At 40.4% G+C, this 16,313-nt stretch overlaps 1 protein-coding gene across 3 annotated transcripts; it reads left to right on the top strand.

Annotated features, from left to right (window-relative positions):
* Nucleotides 1-1,295: 1,295 nt before the first annotated feature.
* map3k14a (mitogen-activated protein kinase kinase kinase 14a) lies at nucleotides 1,296-15,077 on the top strand. 3 transcript variants are annotated; one of them, XM_050068543.1, is made up of 16 exons: nucleotides 1,296-1,366; nucleotides 7,889-8,158; nucleotides 8,245-8,326; nucleotides 8,447-8,669; nucleotides 9,027-9,416; nucleotides 9,504-9,638; nucleotides 9,728-9,857; nucleotides 10,267-10,395; nucleotides 11,682-11,786; nucleotides 11,886-12,043; nucleotides 12,136-12,286; nucleotides 13,507-13,824; nucleotides 13,907-14,016; nucleotides 14,212-14,350; nucleotides 14,443-14,543; nucleotides 14,643-15,077. In XM_050068543.1, the coding sequence occupies exons 2-16, from the start codon at nucleotides 7,903-7,905 to the stop codon at nucleotides 14,802-14,804; spliced, it is 2,589 nt and encodes an 862-aa protein (XP_049924500.1). In that variant the 5' UTR covers nucleotides 1,296-1,366; nucleotides 7,889-7,902; the 3' UTR covers nucleotides 14,805-15,077. The 3 variants fall into 3 exon arrangements, with proteins under 3 accessions (XP_049924500.1, XP_049924498.1, XP_049924499.1); XM_050068541.1 differs by lacking the exon at nucleotides 1,296-1,366 and adding an exon at nucleotides 5,667-5,821; XM_050068542.1 differs by lacking the exon at nucleotides 1,296-1,366 and adding an exon at nucleotides 5,889-6,039.
* Nucleotides 15,078-16,313: the final 1,236 nt, after the last annotated feature.

Below are 16,313 nucleotides of genomic sequence, written 5' to 3' on the forward strand. Positions count from 1 at the left end.
TTATATTAGTACATTTTAACTCTTAATGCCCATCTCATTTCTTAGTACTGAGCATTTTAGTAAAACATAAGCTATGTTTTACTGGCATAAACATGGCATAAATATGTGGGGATGGTCTAAAGATCTAAATACTTTGTAAGTCAAATGCCTTTACCTTTAAGAAGGTTTGGCTTAATGGATGGCCACTATTAATACATCAGTAGTAAAGATGATATTTTTAAGTATCCAACGTTACATGAACATACTTTTACAGTTGTTTCAAGAAATAGTTTTATGTGGTGACAAGTCACACACAAATGAAAACATATATTCCACGCAGTGCGTGCCTGCTGACAGAATTTTGATAATTTAAAAGGTAGTCTCGTCCTCTTGAACATTTCGTGTTCTGCTCTTTCAGGAAGTGAACTGCAGCTGTGGCTGTGTCAAATTAAAAACAGGCGCTTACAGGAAGTACAGAAAGTTCTGCTTCGAATTAAAAGCATAACTCAGAATCAGAATCAGATTTAGACTTAGACTCATACGCATGATCAGAATCAGAATCAGTCTCAGACTGACGCTCACGCTCACGCTCAGAATCAGAATCAGAATCAGAATCAGACTTAGAATTAGAATCAGAACCACAATTAGAATCATCAGACTCAGACTCAGAACCAGAATCTGACTCAGACTCACAACCACAATCAGAATTAGAATCAGAACCACAATCAGACTCACAACCACAATCAGAATCAGACTAAGAAATAGAATCAGAATCAGAATCAGAATCAGATTCAGACTCATAACCACAATCAGAATCAGACTCAGAATTAGAATCAGAACAACAATCATAATCAGACTCAGACTCAGAACCTAAATCTGAATCAGGAATACTTTATTGATCGAGGGACAGAAAATTGTGATTCCTTACAGTCGTTTCGATGTAAAGAATAGGGAATTATAGTAAGAATAACAGTATGAAATAATATGATGTAAATATAAAGCAATAAAATACAATAAAATAGATAAAAGGTGCATTATGCTACAATGTTAACACTAGTACTTAAGATATTAAGAATAACATATACATCTTCACTGTGCTGAGTCTGTAAGTGTGTATTGATATACAAATATGTGCACTGTGCTACATCACACTGTATGCTTACTAAAACATGTACACAGAGGTAGCACTAAAACATTGTCAAAGAAGCCCAACAATCAATAACTAATAATAATCACGAAAAATAGATTTATCATCGTGGCATTATGAATACCATTACAGTAAAGTTAAGGGAACATGCATTTATTTTGAAATTTAACCGGAAGCCAATACTCAGCCTTAACTGATGATCTGATCGCCATCGGCCGACGCCTACTTATAGGAAGATCGGTAAGTGAAAAATCTACTGTACATTTAACGTTTAATTAAATAGTTTAACCAGTTTAATGACCTCAATCTTTTCTGCTTTGTTTTGAGACAACGATTATAACGTTAACAAAAGTTCCGGTTTCTCAACGAGCGGCAACACGGTCTAAGTTTTATGTGTAATGGCGATAAATGTGGCTAGAAGGAAGTAATTATGTTAGCTCACTGACATCACGTACACACGTTTAAAGAAGAATACAGCTAACGGGAGATAGAGGCTAGGTTTATACGATTATATGTTGATTTGTTTTAACTAAACACAGTGAATATTAAACAGTGAATGGTAGGCTGCTGTTAATGTAAGCTTCACGGTAACGTTACATTTCACCAAACTTTTCAGACCCGCTCATCCGCCTGTTGAAACCAGATGTGTGTGATTAAAACAACTCCAGCTTGCTTGTGTTTGTTCTGTAGGTCTCATGACAGGACCTCCTTTGTGTTAACTTTAAGAAAAATAATCTGAGAATAAACACAAGAAGCATGTCAGTGGTTACAAATAACGTTACTGCATACAAAGCTATTATATACATGTAATGCATATGAAAGAGAAAGGTGTTTTTTAAATCATTTTGACCTCATTATTCACTAACTTTATCTAAGAGTTCCCATAATAGTTATTATGTTCATTTCATGTAGTCCAATATTGATATCTTTCATGTAGCTATCAGCTCATGTCAGCCTAATTGATATATTAAATATTCAGGCGTTATTAGCCCGTATCTACCAGCTTTAATTGTTTTACATTTGTCAGCCTTGACAGGTACTGCATGTAGAGTCCCAGTCTTGGTCATTCTCCACTCTGCACAAATACATGCCGGACCATTCTTGGCCCGGAGTCAAACTCCTGGCCTGCATTTATAGTTAAGCAGTCCTGGCCTGGGTCCGTCTTTGAATGAGAAACCAATGGTGTCCTGTCAGAGCAAATGTCCTCTTTACTTTTCTCTGCAAAATAGCAAGAAAGTGTTGAAAAGACAATGAATTTTCTCCACCTACGAAGTGGGGTGCCACTCCTCCTGAACACTAAAGTGGAGTTTACAACTCACATTTATCTTAGTCACAATACAGTTAATTTAGTTTATTAGGATCCCCATTAGCTACAGCATTGCAGGAGCTACTCGTCCTGTGGTCCACAAGACAGACTGTACATCGTGATAATGCAACCATTAGCACTTGCGTCATAACATATAACATCAAAGAATAAACAGGATACGACTAAGGCACACAGACAAGACACGCTCCTGACAGTTCATTAATCAGAATATATTAAATAGTCCATTAAACTCCAGTGACTGCAACACATTGCAATGATGATACAGTCCATTTCACTCTTGTATTCAATACAATAATCAAATTATATGAAGTAGTCCATTTCACTCCAGTGTCCCCAACACCTTGCAAATCCTAATACTGCTTGTTTCACTAAGGTATTCAATGCAATAATCAAAGTACATGTGTAGCACAGTATATTCTAACATTGTATGTAACAAATACATATCATGTAGCCATGTGATTGTTTTATTCAAGATATCAGCATTAATCCTGGTATGACCTCTATCAAGACTATCTGTGCAGAGTTAAAAGCTGAGTGACAGGAAGAAGCTGTGGAGTGTTATAGACACACTGATGCAATGTGCTGCAAATGCAGAACCAATTTGTGCCTTTCAAATTGCAGTTGATGCATATAACCAGTCGTCTTAAAATGTCTTGCTCGAGCTGACCAGCTGTTCAAAACCCAAAGATATTCAATCAATCAATCAATTCAATTCAATCAATTTTATTTATAAAGCCCAATATCACAAATCACAATTTGCCTCACAGGGCTTTACAGCATACGACATCCCTCTGTCAGTTCACAATGATATAAAAGAGAGAATAGCAGCAACATAAACAAAACTGTGATCATATTGTCCCTGTACGTGCAGGAAAATTGTCAAGGGAAGTGATCATTTTCAGTTCCTCCACACTCATTGTATGTAACATTGTCATCTGGATGAAAATGTGCAGAAAACATTGATAACAGATGACTTAATGTAATGACACCTATTTTATCATTGTAGTTAATAGTCAAGTACCAGGAATAAGTGAAGTTGTTAGAAGAGACACAGAGAGGTCTAACTTGAGGAAGTTGAAGTCAAAGCATTGAGATGTTTTCTTAAATGCTTTGGACATATGTAGTCTAAGACTGGGACATTTTTCCTGAGAAGCAGCCGGCGTTTAGCATTTAGGAATGCTTGGCTGTGTGTTTTCTGTGGCCGACTTCAGGTTGCGTCCCTTTTCCCTGTCCTTACTAAAGGCTTTGGAATTTCATTAATCTGTGTGGGTGTACAGCAGAAGTCTGCTCAATATAGCCACTGACTGTATGTGGAGTTAAGCTCAGAACTGCTCTGCAAAACTAGATCACATTTGATTGCACCAATTCATATTTGAGAATTATGGTTATTTTGTACTTAACATACTGATTAGGTACATCTGTACATCTCAGAAACTCTAGGCTAATCCTATGCAACAGCCCATAAGAACTCAAATCTCTGTGTAGTTTATAGCTTTCAGTTCCTGTAGACACTGGAAAAATGACAAACATTCATTGGTCCCAGTTTCTCAATTGTGAGAATTTGCTCTTTGTCTCTGTTTTCCATCATGTTTAAGTGTTATGTCTTTGAGTTGTAGAGAAAACAAGCCAGAAGCCAGCGCTTTAGAAAGTTGTAATGGCAATTTTTTACTTTTCTGACATTTTATAGACCAAACTAGAGTTGCAAACAGTGGTTATTTCTGTTATTGGTTAATCTGCCTATTGTTTTCCTAATTGATTGACCAGCTGTTTGGTCAATCAATTAGGAAATGGCTTAAGTTAGACAGACAGACTGAAAACCTAATCCTATTAAATCAAACTGATGTTGACAAAGTTTACCTTTGGGGACATAATTTACAGTTGAAAAAAGGTAATAAATCGCAATATATTTTATCGCAATACTCAGCATATCGCAACATATTGAAAATCGCAATAGCATTGAATCGTGATTTAATTACCGTAATAATATCGTATCGTGGATCCCTCAGTGATTCCCACCCCCTAACTATTAGCCTAATTGGATTCATTTTTATATGCTGTACCTTTTGATGATGTTTGAGATTTCCTTTCCTGTGTTTGGCCATGTTTGGTCCTGCTGCTACTAATACTCATTATCCAGGCAACATTGCATTGTCAGACCTTTTTCCCCAGAAAAGTTTGAATCACTCAGTGGCTAATAGCCAGAGCAGGCAAAAGCACATGGGAGAAGTTTCCAATATAAACCATAAGACTTTATATGACTGCCTAATCCTAATTGTATCGGTGTGTCAAAGATATTGTTGCCATAACAGCAAACAGTTTCCTTTATAGGCGGCTGTGAACAACTTGCATTAAGCTTTGTGTTCTTGGTTCGTGGCAGAGCCTCTCAAGTGGTATTCTGAATTTCCTGTGTTCTGTGGCGGTTTTTATATGAGTAAGTTGTTTTGCTGTCGAAAAGAAAAGCAAGTGAGATTATTTCAGATAGCTAGATGATAGAAGTCACCTCAGATTTCTAGTGACAGCTCATATAATACAGTTGCTCCGAATTCTCATGGTGGCAAATATTTTCCGTAAGATCCTCATAATATCAGATATCAGAAGTTGGCTGTCTCAGTAAAACTCTTGTTTGATGTTAGTTTTTTATGACATGCCATATAGTGGAGAGAGTATGTGGGGGCGTGACATGACATGTGACACACTTATATATATTGGCTGACAACAAGGTACATGCTCATTAGGTTATCAGAGCACATGAAAGGTCACAAAAGTCTTTACATTTCCTTTAGTACTGTGGGTGTGTGCACTAGGTCAAGAACTCTTTTAACAGCATGCGCACAGCGATGTGACGGTTCTGTTGTGTTTTTGACCTAATAAGCAAACATTCTCTTTGTTCATGTTCTGATTTTGATTTGACTTTGATGCTGTAATGATCCCATCAATTATTAACTCTTCTAAGAGTAAAACCTGAGTTAATCTTGATGGGCCACAGAGAGCTGTTGTTCTGCTTTTTAACTGTCCATAGTTCACGGTTGATCATCAAAAGCATAACCAAACATTTTATCCTTTAATCTAGTCAGAGGGAAGAGCAAAGAACCAGCCCTGTTGGAGGGAGTGGAGGGAGGGGGGAATATGGGGAAGTGGAGATGCATTTCCCATAAGTCATTGTCAGCCAGCTCCTCCCCCCCGGGTTGGCTGAGAGCCAGCATCAAGCAGAGCACAGCAGCAGGGACTAAGCTGAGACGTTACCGAGAATCAGAACATGAAGGACGAGGCACACAAACACAGCAGCACCTAGTTTTACTAATGTAGATGACAGGTTATTCAGAACGGATACACGGGAGAGAGAAAGCAGTTCAGTGTGGCATCTGTCGGTACGTCTCCACGCCCCTCGGCCTCACACATACACAGAGTTGTTTTTGTGGTCGTGTTGATTGCAGTTGGGTTTTTCTCTATTTCCTTTCCACGTAAATTCATCGGGGTGTGGTGTTGCGCCGGGCTCTCAGAGCACCGGCAGTGTCTTAAGAAGGAAGTGACAGTTGAATTGCTTTGTTCTAGATAGATCTTGCAGTGCATGAAGTCGGCACACAAGGTAATGATTACTAAACTTAAATAGCTTTTGTTGAAATTTGACTTTGACTTTCTTTAGTACTTGAATTAGTACTGTGTTAGTATTGTCAAGGGCAAGAATATGCAACAGTTTTTTTGGCAGCCATGCGATTGTTTTAGTCAAGATATCAGCATTAATCCTGGTATGACCTCTATCTAGACTATCTGTGCAGAGTTAAAAGCTGAGTGACAGGGAGAAGCTGTGTTATAGACACACTGATGCAATGTGCTGCAAATGTAGAACCAATTTGTGCCTTTCAAATTGCATTTAATGCATATAACCAGTGCTTAGATGAAATGAGTGAGTCTCAGGATGTTGATTTTACTGTCATACATGTTGTGATTATTATAACCCCCAAGCCATCTGCAGTCAATTAATTAAATCTTCATTGGAAATTCAGCCTGGCCTAATGTGCTGTAGTTTACTTCCTCCTGAGCGAAACAGGGTACGTGCATGTAACGACACAGTTGCAACTGTCAAAACAAGGCCGGGGTTCAGTTTCCTGTCTCATCTGCCCACAAACTTTCAAAGTTTCGGTTCAAGTGATCATCATGATCCTGAGCGCACTTAACGCAGTCTGATATGTTAAAGTTTAAACAAGCTCTAAAGGAGCACATTAATATGTACGGTACAATGCCCGTCATTGTTTCACTGGAGTGTGTGCATATTTCTGTTGACAAGAGTAAACATCTCATCATGAGTCAAGTATATGAGCTCTTTTTCTTTGCTTGACAGTCTATATATGGATATGGATATGACAAAATAAACTTTTTAGCCCATTAAAAATAAATGAAACGTTAAGAAAGAAATCAAAAACAAACAAATAAAACTTAGTAGAACGTTTAAGTTGAAAATAGGACAAATATTTAGTTGTCACTTTCCAGTTTTTCCACTTTTCTAGGCACCGTCACTCTCACATTAGCAGATAATAAAAAGTCCTTTGTTACATTATCAGGAAGTACAAACTTCACAACGTTTATAAAGGTCAGTTACTAGTGATGATAGACAGCAACCATGTGATTAATACATAGACTTGTGTTAGACTTTTAATGTAACACTTCATGGACAGAGCAATTCGTAAAGGAGACAAATGAATTGCCATGGCATTGCCACATATGATTTTGTAAACTACTATTGCAGCATTTAGTCTGTTAATCAATATGTTGATTGACAGAATATTAATTGGCAGCCATTTTGTAATCCCATCATTTTTTTAAGAAAAATGCCAAATGTTTGCAGGTTTTAGCTTCTCATATGTCAGGATTGATCTGTTTTCTTTGTCATATATGATAGTCATCTTAATATCTTTGGGTTTGGACAGTTAGCCTGACAAAACATGACATTTGAAGATATTCGCTTTGAGGAATTACACTTTAATACACAAACAGATTATTGAATAAATAATGGGTAGATTTCTTGCAGCCCTATTATAAACTCTCACAATTGAGACACGGCCAGCATGTCTTTAGTGGAGCTGCATCAATTAATTGATTAATTGTCAACTATTAGATTAATTGCCAGCTAATTTGATAATTGGTTAATTGGTTTGAGTAATTTTTTAAAAGAAACAATCCAGTTCTCCAAATCTCCTATCTTCTTAAATATGAATATTGCCTGGTTTCTTTGTTCCTCTATGACAGTAAACTGAGTGAACCGGTTTCCCAAAAAATGCTGCCAAGATTTCAAAAAACAGCTGCACAGAGGTTCAGGCGAACTGTTTATGATCAGTTATTATTACAAATATTACTTATTTGACATTAATGCTCTCATTTGTACAAGTGTGGAGAAAGAACTCAAGTTAGCAACTGCTTATGCTTTTCTCTCTCTCCAGATCCAGCAGATGAAATGGCGGTGAGGCAAAGGATCTTTAACTCAACAGCCCCCTTCTCCGGGTCACCCCAAGCTAAGCTGAAGGGGTCGTACCCATCCTGCTCGGCTGCGGACCAGGAGACGGAGGAGGAGGAAGAGGAGGGGAAGGAGAGCAAAATGGCCGACATAGCCTGTTTCTCCCCTTTGATAAATAAACTCCTGACACATGGGACCGCAGAGCAAGTGGGAGAAATGCCACTGAAGACCTCAACCTTCATTGCCCAAGCTGAATGTAATTATGTCTTTTTGATTTTTTTTCCCAAATGAATCAAATAACTGCGCCTGGACAGTGTAACATTAACACTGTGCTCTCCTCAGGTGAAACCCAGGACTCCCAACAGTTTAGTCCATCCTGCTTTGAACATTCCTTTGTTCCCTCCCCGAACTGCTTCACCAGCAGGTATGGCATAACCTTGACAACATTGCATACGCATTTCAAGCTTCATGTTTGTTTACAAAGGTTATGCTGAATTGTTTAATGCCATGTCTGGAATTTACCACACTTCTTCCTCTTCTTTAGTCTTTCCTCAGAGCACAACAATGTGGCGTGCCCAACCACAGCCTCCATCCAGGAGCCGAGCAGCTTGTCAACACAGCTCACCCCGAGAAAGAGGACCAGGAAGAGACAGAAGCGCAAAGGGAAGAAAAAAGCAGAGAAGAAGAAGGAGAAGCAGCGGCACAGACATCGAATGCCCTCTGGAGTCCCTGAGCAGGAGAGTGGAAGTTCTCTTGTCCGGGTCCTGGTAAGAACTGTGATTACTCCTCACATAGCATAGAGCCTTACGTATGAAGAAGTGATTGAAACCATTTAGAAGTAAGTTGGCACATTGTATACTCTTGTAAAATTTAAAAGAACCTTGTGAATCATCTTCAAGGGTAAATTGCCACATTCTTTGGCAGTTGGAGGCTCAACCTCTAGACATTCCCATGCAAACATTATCTTTCCTGTGTCACCAAAGTGAATCACCTAATTCATACAAAGCTGCTTCTCATGACCTTGAACGTTCAGCCCCCAAGCAAACTCGCCTGAGAATGAAAACATCGTGGAGTCTGAACAACCGTGCCTGATTCTGATTCTGATTTTTGCTCATCTCCTGTAGGAAGAGTCGTCTCTTGGAGGGAGAAGTGACCTCAGTACTTCGTGCTGTAGCAGCATCGAAAGCTCAGAGGAGCAGGACAGAGGGCCTTCACTCTACAGCCGACAGGTCTACACCACAGGCTCCAGTTGCTCTCCTCTGAACTGGAGGGACCAGGTCTGCGGCCCCCTCTCCAGTCTCCATTCCTATGGGCAGGACAGCGACTCAGACTCCCTCAGCAGTCTGGGAGACTATTCGCTGGCCCTTGCTGGCCTCAGGGGCAGCGTCAGTCAGGGGGACCCGTGCTACGCAGGGCCCTTTTTCAAAGATGTGGAGAGGGATGTCAGAGAAGAGGAGGATGAGCTATCAGCATCTGATTCTGTCGTCAACGAAGGAATCATCTTTTACAATGATGTACGTTCTGCTTTAAGTCAAACTGCTTTTTGACTCAGTTTAAAATGTGGTTCAACCAAACTAACTTATATTCTTTTTTTCTATCAGAAAATCCAGCCTGTGGACTCTGAATACAAGGAAGGGAGGGAGTATGTCCTCTCAGATTTCATCAAGGAGGGCTCCTATGGTGAAGTACACAGCGCTCATGATGTCAACACAGGCTTCAAATTTGCTGTGAAAAAGGTAACACAGAGCCTATCGCCCTCTTTGTGTTTTTCCACTGCCTGGTTTTAAAGTGTGCTCACTCTTTTTTTCCATTCTTTTGCTAACAGATCGCCCTGAAGAGGTTCTGCAGCGAGGAGGTGGGTGCGTGGAGTGCCCTCAGATCTCCTCATGTGGCAGAACTCTTTGGAGTGGTCAGAGAGGGACCTTACGTTGTCCTCTTCATGGACCGCAAATATGGTAAACAAGGCTCACTGCTGCCTTTTACACACAGCACATTTTGCCAGCGCTTACTGCTGATGTTGAGATCGAGGGTGGAAATTGTTGGGCGAGAGGTGATGAATTAAGTGCAAAATAATGAACATTACAGAAAAACGGATTCGATTAGTGTCGAGATGTGGCTGTGGGCGGTTCTGGAATGTCAGAAATGACTGTTGAGCTTCCTTGAAGTGCTATGGTCCAAATTACGCCAAACATCTGTGATGGGAGATGCCCGCTTGTTAAACACACATGACATAGCTCACACTTTTGCTTTGTCTTCAAATTCCAGGCTGTAATAAAAGAAATGGTTGAATCAGACACCGTGTATCAGTAAATATTAATAAGATATCTCAGTCTTACCCTGGTCTGACTTTATCTGTTATTCCAGGCTCCCTGGGCCAGCTGATAGCTGAGCGTGGCCGGCTGCCAGAGGACCTAAGTCTCCACTATGACACACAGATCCTAACAGCGCTGGAGTACTTAGGGAAGAAAAAAGTGGTGCATCTAGACATTAAAGGTACGTTACACAGCAGGTGTTTTTATGATATTTTTTTTTAACATACAGCAGTTTAACTGATGTTCAAGTCTCAATGGGGTTATTCTAAAAAGGCAAAGCATGAATGGTGATATCATGAAGACCACTGAATTTGTATCTTGTAGCCAAGTAGTTACTGATGTTTGACATATCTAAGTCACCTTAGTTATTGCTTTTATTATCGTTACTTTTTTAGTTGTTACTTTTCCCCCAAAAAATGTGGATGAAATTTGAATGTTTATCTCTTTATTGTGCACAACTCAATATTGGATTGTAACATTCATGTGTCCTCTTACTTGTTAATCTTGTAAATGTTTTTCCTCTAAAGCAATGAATTGTAATAAAATATGAATGTAAATGTTCAAATTAAAAGAGGCTTACACATCAGATATTGGCATCGACCCATGAATACTTTCGAGCTAAATTTTAACAGCAGATCAAAGTAGCGCAATAGTAAGAACAGTAAAACTAAATGTGTCAGCTTAACTTTTACTTGTCGTGGTAGTGGAAAACAAAAACATACAGAGGAGAGAAAGTCAGATTTCTAATTAGTTCTCATCAGAGGATTATGTGCCTTTGTGCGCAGCTGTTGTGTGGAACACAAGTGTCATAGATACACAGATCTGATCCTCGGCACCTGTGTTGTGAAACTAGACTGCCACAGAGAAGTCGACGGGCTGGGAATTTCCCACAGTGTGACTCACCGCTGCTCTTTAGAGGCGGCGCATGTGCACAGAATCAGGAGAGCAAGAAAGAAAGGCAGAACGAAACAGAGGGGGGGGATGGGATGAGGAGCAGGAAGTAGTTAGTGAGAGAACAAAGTACAAACACAGAAAGAAGGCAGAAGATGAAAAATAAAGTTGACAGAAGTATTAAAAAAAAGAAGGAAAGAGAAAAACAAAAAGAGAACTAAGTTAGAGGAAGAGAAAAAGACAGACTTAAGCAGGAAGACAAACATGATTGTGCTGTCGCCGCTCAGGCGCCACCTGGTGTCTGTAATGCCTCAGGAATAGCAGTGACAGCAAATCTCTTTATCTGCTCCCTGTTTGTTACCAGACTCCACATTCATTTCTTATTAAAGTGTTTTCTACAGCAGCTGTCTCTCGCTGATGTCATGTTTCCCTCTTATTTTTGCTCCTTTGTCTGTAGACCATTTCGTGTCTGTGCAGCTGCCCTGTTTCTAATTAAGTCATCCATAAACTACACTGCCCAAGTCATGGAAATCAGTGCTAATGCTTTGGATTATTGACTCTGCTTGTTTCCCACAGCTGACAACGTGTTGCTGTCGGAGGACGGTAGAGACACCTTTTTGTGTGATTTCGGACACGCAGAGAGACTGGACAATCAGGGACAGAGCCTCAGTGGGTCCAAAGGTAAATACAGTGTAACTTTAGCGATTCAGTTAAGAAGGGTGGGTAATTTATCATCCGCCATGTCTTAATTAATTGTTTTCCTGATGTAATTCGATGCAGATATGAAGGGCACAGAGACCCATATGGCCCCCGAGATTGTTAAAGGGGAACCCCGCGGAGCCAAAGCAGATGTGTGGAGCAGCTGCTGCATGTTACTGCACATGCTCAATGGGTGTCAACCCTGGACGAGATACTACACCTGTAGACTCTACCTGAAGGTAAAGAGACACCCTACACCCCACTGTTCAGCCCACTGCTCACCATATTCACATCAGACTTTGACCCAAGTCCGTTGTCGTGATGGTTACAGATTGCTAACGAGCCTCCGCCACTGAGGGAGATCCCACCTGACTGTAGTCCTCTCACAGCTGAAGTTATCAAGGCGGGACTTCAGAAGGATCCAGCTAAGAGAGCATCAGCATCTGGCCTCAAAGAAAAAACTGCCAGAGCTCTGAAAGAAGGTAACTAAACCTGCATAGCGTCTATATCAATGCAAGTGGTGTGTTCATAAACACACACACACACACACACACACACACACACACACACACACACACACACACACATATACACAGTTAAATTAGTTCAAGGCTCTATATTACTGTCTTGTAACAAACGCAGAACAAATGTAGGTTTAGGTACATCTCCATATGCATTAAATATGGGTTGTAAGGGTACCATACCATAAGTGTTTGGTGGAAACATGGCTATAGTGGAGTAATGGTATCCAGAATGAAGTCACGCTCCCTCTGTCTGTGTTGTAATCCAAGCTTCTCTGTTCTTAGTTTTGGTAGCTGGGCCAGCCACACGTGCATGATAGTGGACATGAATCAGTCAATTTGAAACTTTTGGCCCCCCTCACGCACGACCTCCCACACAGCTTTGTAAAAGCAAATGGTCGAGTGCAATTCAAAACGTTAAGCTGTTTGCCAGTGGTGTCCCAAACATTCAACTGAAACCATCAGCCTTGAGCTACCTAAACATATTTTACGGGATGTTTTTTGAAGCTAGCATTAGAAGGATAGGAAGCAGGCTAATAGTTCCGTAACACAGATATAGGTCACTGTAGATTGAAGATATAACTCCTTACTGGGTTTAAAATGTTACTAATATTTCTTAAATAACTTAAAATCAGTATTCGAACAGAGTAATAGCCAAGATGTACACCCTCTTGCTTGTCTAGTGTACTACCTTGTCACTTGACCTTGCTCACAAGAGGGTAGCTTTATTGCTCTGATTATCTCGGTGTGTGTTCAGGTGGTTTACAACACCTTGCTGAGAACACGAAGGGTAGGGGAAGGCGTGGCTGACACCTACATTTGATTTGGTCTCTAATGCTGGTGCTCTAGTGTGACATCTAGTGGTTTTAAATGTTATAGAACCTTTAACCACATAACATATTATGATATAATGCCATGTATTGTAGCCCCACTTTCTTATGTAGAGACCTGATAATTTACAGAGATCTGCGCTTTGCTGTCTTGTCTCAGGCTGATGTTCAGTTCCAGTATCTTTTAAGCACAATATTTTCTGTAAAGAAAGGTATAGGTAATTTTTTTAACCTAAAAAACTATAAAAGCAATAGGGAGAAAAACATAATTTTTAAAAGGAATAACTCTTTTGAATGCATAATTAAGAACTTTGTGACAATACTTAATGTATTGTGTTTGTGTGACCGCAGTGGGAGGACTCACCAGCCCGGTGAAGGGACCATACACCGAGCCCCTGCATTTTGCCAACAAACCTCCCGACTCCCTGCAACTTCTCAACAGCAGTGTTAACTATGAGGATGAGGAGGAACATCAAGAGTCTGTTGAGGAATTGATCACAACAGGGAGGATGGAGGAACTGAATGATGATGATGACGTGGAGGCTGATTTGAAAGAGTCAAAGCGAGACTCATCTTTCTGTCCCCAAACGCTGATCTCTGAGCCAAACCACAAGAGGGCCAAGAAGATCACCACTGTGCCTGAACTTGAGCTACGTAAACTGGAGCGAGGTGAGGTTTCTCTCGGTGTTCTGCTTAGTTTTGTGTGTTAAATGTTTGCATTCTAACTCATTGTTCCTATGCTTAATTGCAGATTTCTACCTGAGCAGTCTGTCCCAGCTCCACTCAGCTGAGGTGCAGGAGCAGCTACTGTCTTGTCTCAGCAGCGATCATTATTCCACCTGGGAACCTTGGGACAAAAAGGTAACCCAAAGTTCACAATTTTATATAATTTTTAATTTCATATAAAAATTAGTCAATTTGGCCTGACCAAATACTCGAATATAGCAAAGTTGGGTCCATTAAACAAAGAGCTTCATTGGTGTTTACCCACTTTGGCTAAAGCATTAACAGAATCACTGTTTGACTTGTGTTCCTCTTTTTCAACCCGTATTCTAGGACTCCGGCCGCTGGTCCCTGAGCCCAGGAGACGACCTCAGCTCTGGTGTCTTCTCCTACAACAGTCAGCCAGACGGGCAGGTTTCCAGTTTGGATTTCTTGAACCACACACAGCTACCACCACCCTGCTGTTTTGAAGGTGAGATAAAGACATTAACACCTCACCTCTTTTAAACTTTGCAATGTACCAAACTGTAACACAGATCTCTCTGTGCTCTGTGATTGGCTCAGGGGTGGATGTCTGCATCAGAGACTTCAACAGGAGGAGCATCCGCATCAGAGAGACACGCAGGGTAAAAGTGGGCCACATCGCCACTGGAATCAGTGATCAGGTAAGCATGTAGCAGCCCTCACATGCTCATGTGTCAAGACAGCTGTTCATGTTAGTCTGTTTCAGTGTTTAATGTGTAAATGTGTCTGTCCTTTTTTAGATCTCTGAGAGGGTTTTCACCCTGGAAACCCAGCAGGGCCAGCAGGTCGCTCACGATGAGGAGGTGCAGGAGTCCGGTCTGGAGCTCTGCTGTGTTCCTGCTCCAGACTTCAGCTCTGCCTGGAGGTGGAGGATCAGAGACGGAGTGCTGGAGACGAGATAGAGCCCTCAGCTCTCTCCCATTGGCCGCAGTGACATCTTATTCATCACCTCATGGCCTTCTGTTGAATTGTTTCAAGTGTTTGCCTTTCAGTTGTCTGAGTGTGCGAGGGCCATGCCTTCACGAGGGGTAAAATCCAATTTTTGTAGCACACTTGTCTCATGTTTTAATTGCCATAAAGGGGGTGGGGGGGCTTTTTGACCACTGTGATGTTTACATGTTTCACCCTTTCTTATTGCATGTTTACACTGAGTCAATAAACAGCATATGAAACTATGCCGTTGTCGTGGCAATTTTTAGCAGATCTGCTTAGGAGTCGGCAAACAAGACTGAATAGCTTCATGCACGAGAGATTATTCTCTATAGAGAAGGTGCAACCTCAGGCTCAGAGCTCAGAGTTTGTGCCCAGGACAGCGAATACAGGGCGTCTTTATACCTACACTCAGACGACAAGATGATGAGAAATCAGTTGTAGCTTTCTTGGGCTTTCCTGATTTATTTATGTTCTCTTGATAACATCAGAGGAGCATACCTGATGCAATCTAGTATATAACATGTAAGGTAATCAGCTGTCTTTGAAGGCGAGCTGATAGTGAATGTAAATCTCTTGATGTCAATTAACGACATGTTTACAAAAGGGGAATGCAAAGGTCACACACTTACACACACATAGGAAGAATGAAACAATATAAGCATATGCATGAAGAAGACAAAGTTCCCACCACACCATGTGAGATACATTATTGATCTCACTTATTGACTTTATTCAAATCCAGCCACTAATACCATATTGATTAATTAGTTTTGACAATGAACATTTCTGCTATATTCAGATAATTTTATCTGGTTTTACTTAAACATGATTGCCATTACAAGGTTGTAAATGCATTTTGTACACTATTTCAGTCTGGCGGACTTAATTCCAGAACAAGACAGCTTCTGGTCTGATTTTTGGTACAGAAAAACATTTTCCTCGGAGAACGATATGTAATGATTTGACAACGCTCTGACCTTTTCTCTATTGCCAACATGACATCAAAAAATCCCCCTTGCGTGACAATTTAAAAGTTGTTGCCTTACTTGAAGTTACTTTTTAAGTGCTGCAGTGTCTGGACTTCCATGACATTTGCAACTGATAATCGAGAGCCCTTGAGGCTCAATCTCAGTGGTTTTGGTGACCCCCTGACCTTTAGGGTTATTATGGATCCTTAAAAAGTCCCAAAAGGCTTTGAAGTCTTTGATCTAAAAATGAGCTCTTAATTGGTATTGAAAGTTCTTAAATCAATCTTTGAAAGTCTTAAAAAAAATGCTGAGACAAGAGGGGTAGGATGAAACCCATTTTTTCAGATGTTGCTTTGTAAAATCCCAAAATGTTAACACTAAAAGTGCTGGTTTTTGCCATTGACGGGTTCAGATTGTTACTCTTAGTGACAACTTGTGGAAAGGATCACTACAGACATCGACCTTTGTAAAACACACCAGACCCCATTTAAATAAACAATAATTTAGGTA

The sequence above is a fragment of the Epinephelus moara genome, chromosome 18, assembly GCF_006386435.1.
Source record: "Epinephelus moara isolate mb chromosome 18, YSFRI_EMoa_1.0, whole genome shotgun sequence".
Taxonomy (NCBI): domain Eukaryota; kingdom Metazoa; phylum Chordata; class Actinopteri; order Perciformes; family Serranidae; genus Epinephelus; species Epinephelus moara.

Bases quoted from the DNA above. Each gene is read 5' to 3' on its own strand.
- map3k14a (XM_050068543.1), top strand. From the start codon at position 7,903: ATGGCGGTGAGGCAAAGGATCTTTAACTCAACAGCCCCCTTCTCCGGG. The intron at 9,639-9,727 runs GTAACACAGAGC...TTTTGCTAACAG, and splicing joins TCAAATTTGCTGTGAAAAAG to ATCGCCCTGAAGAGGTTCTG. The intron at 14,351-14,442 runs GTGAGATAAAGA...TGATTGGCTCAG, and splicing joins ACCACCCTGCTGTTTTGAAG to GGGTGGATGTCTGCATCAGA.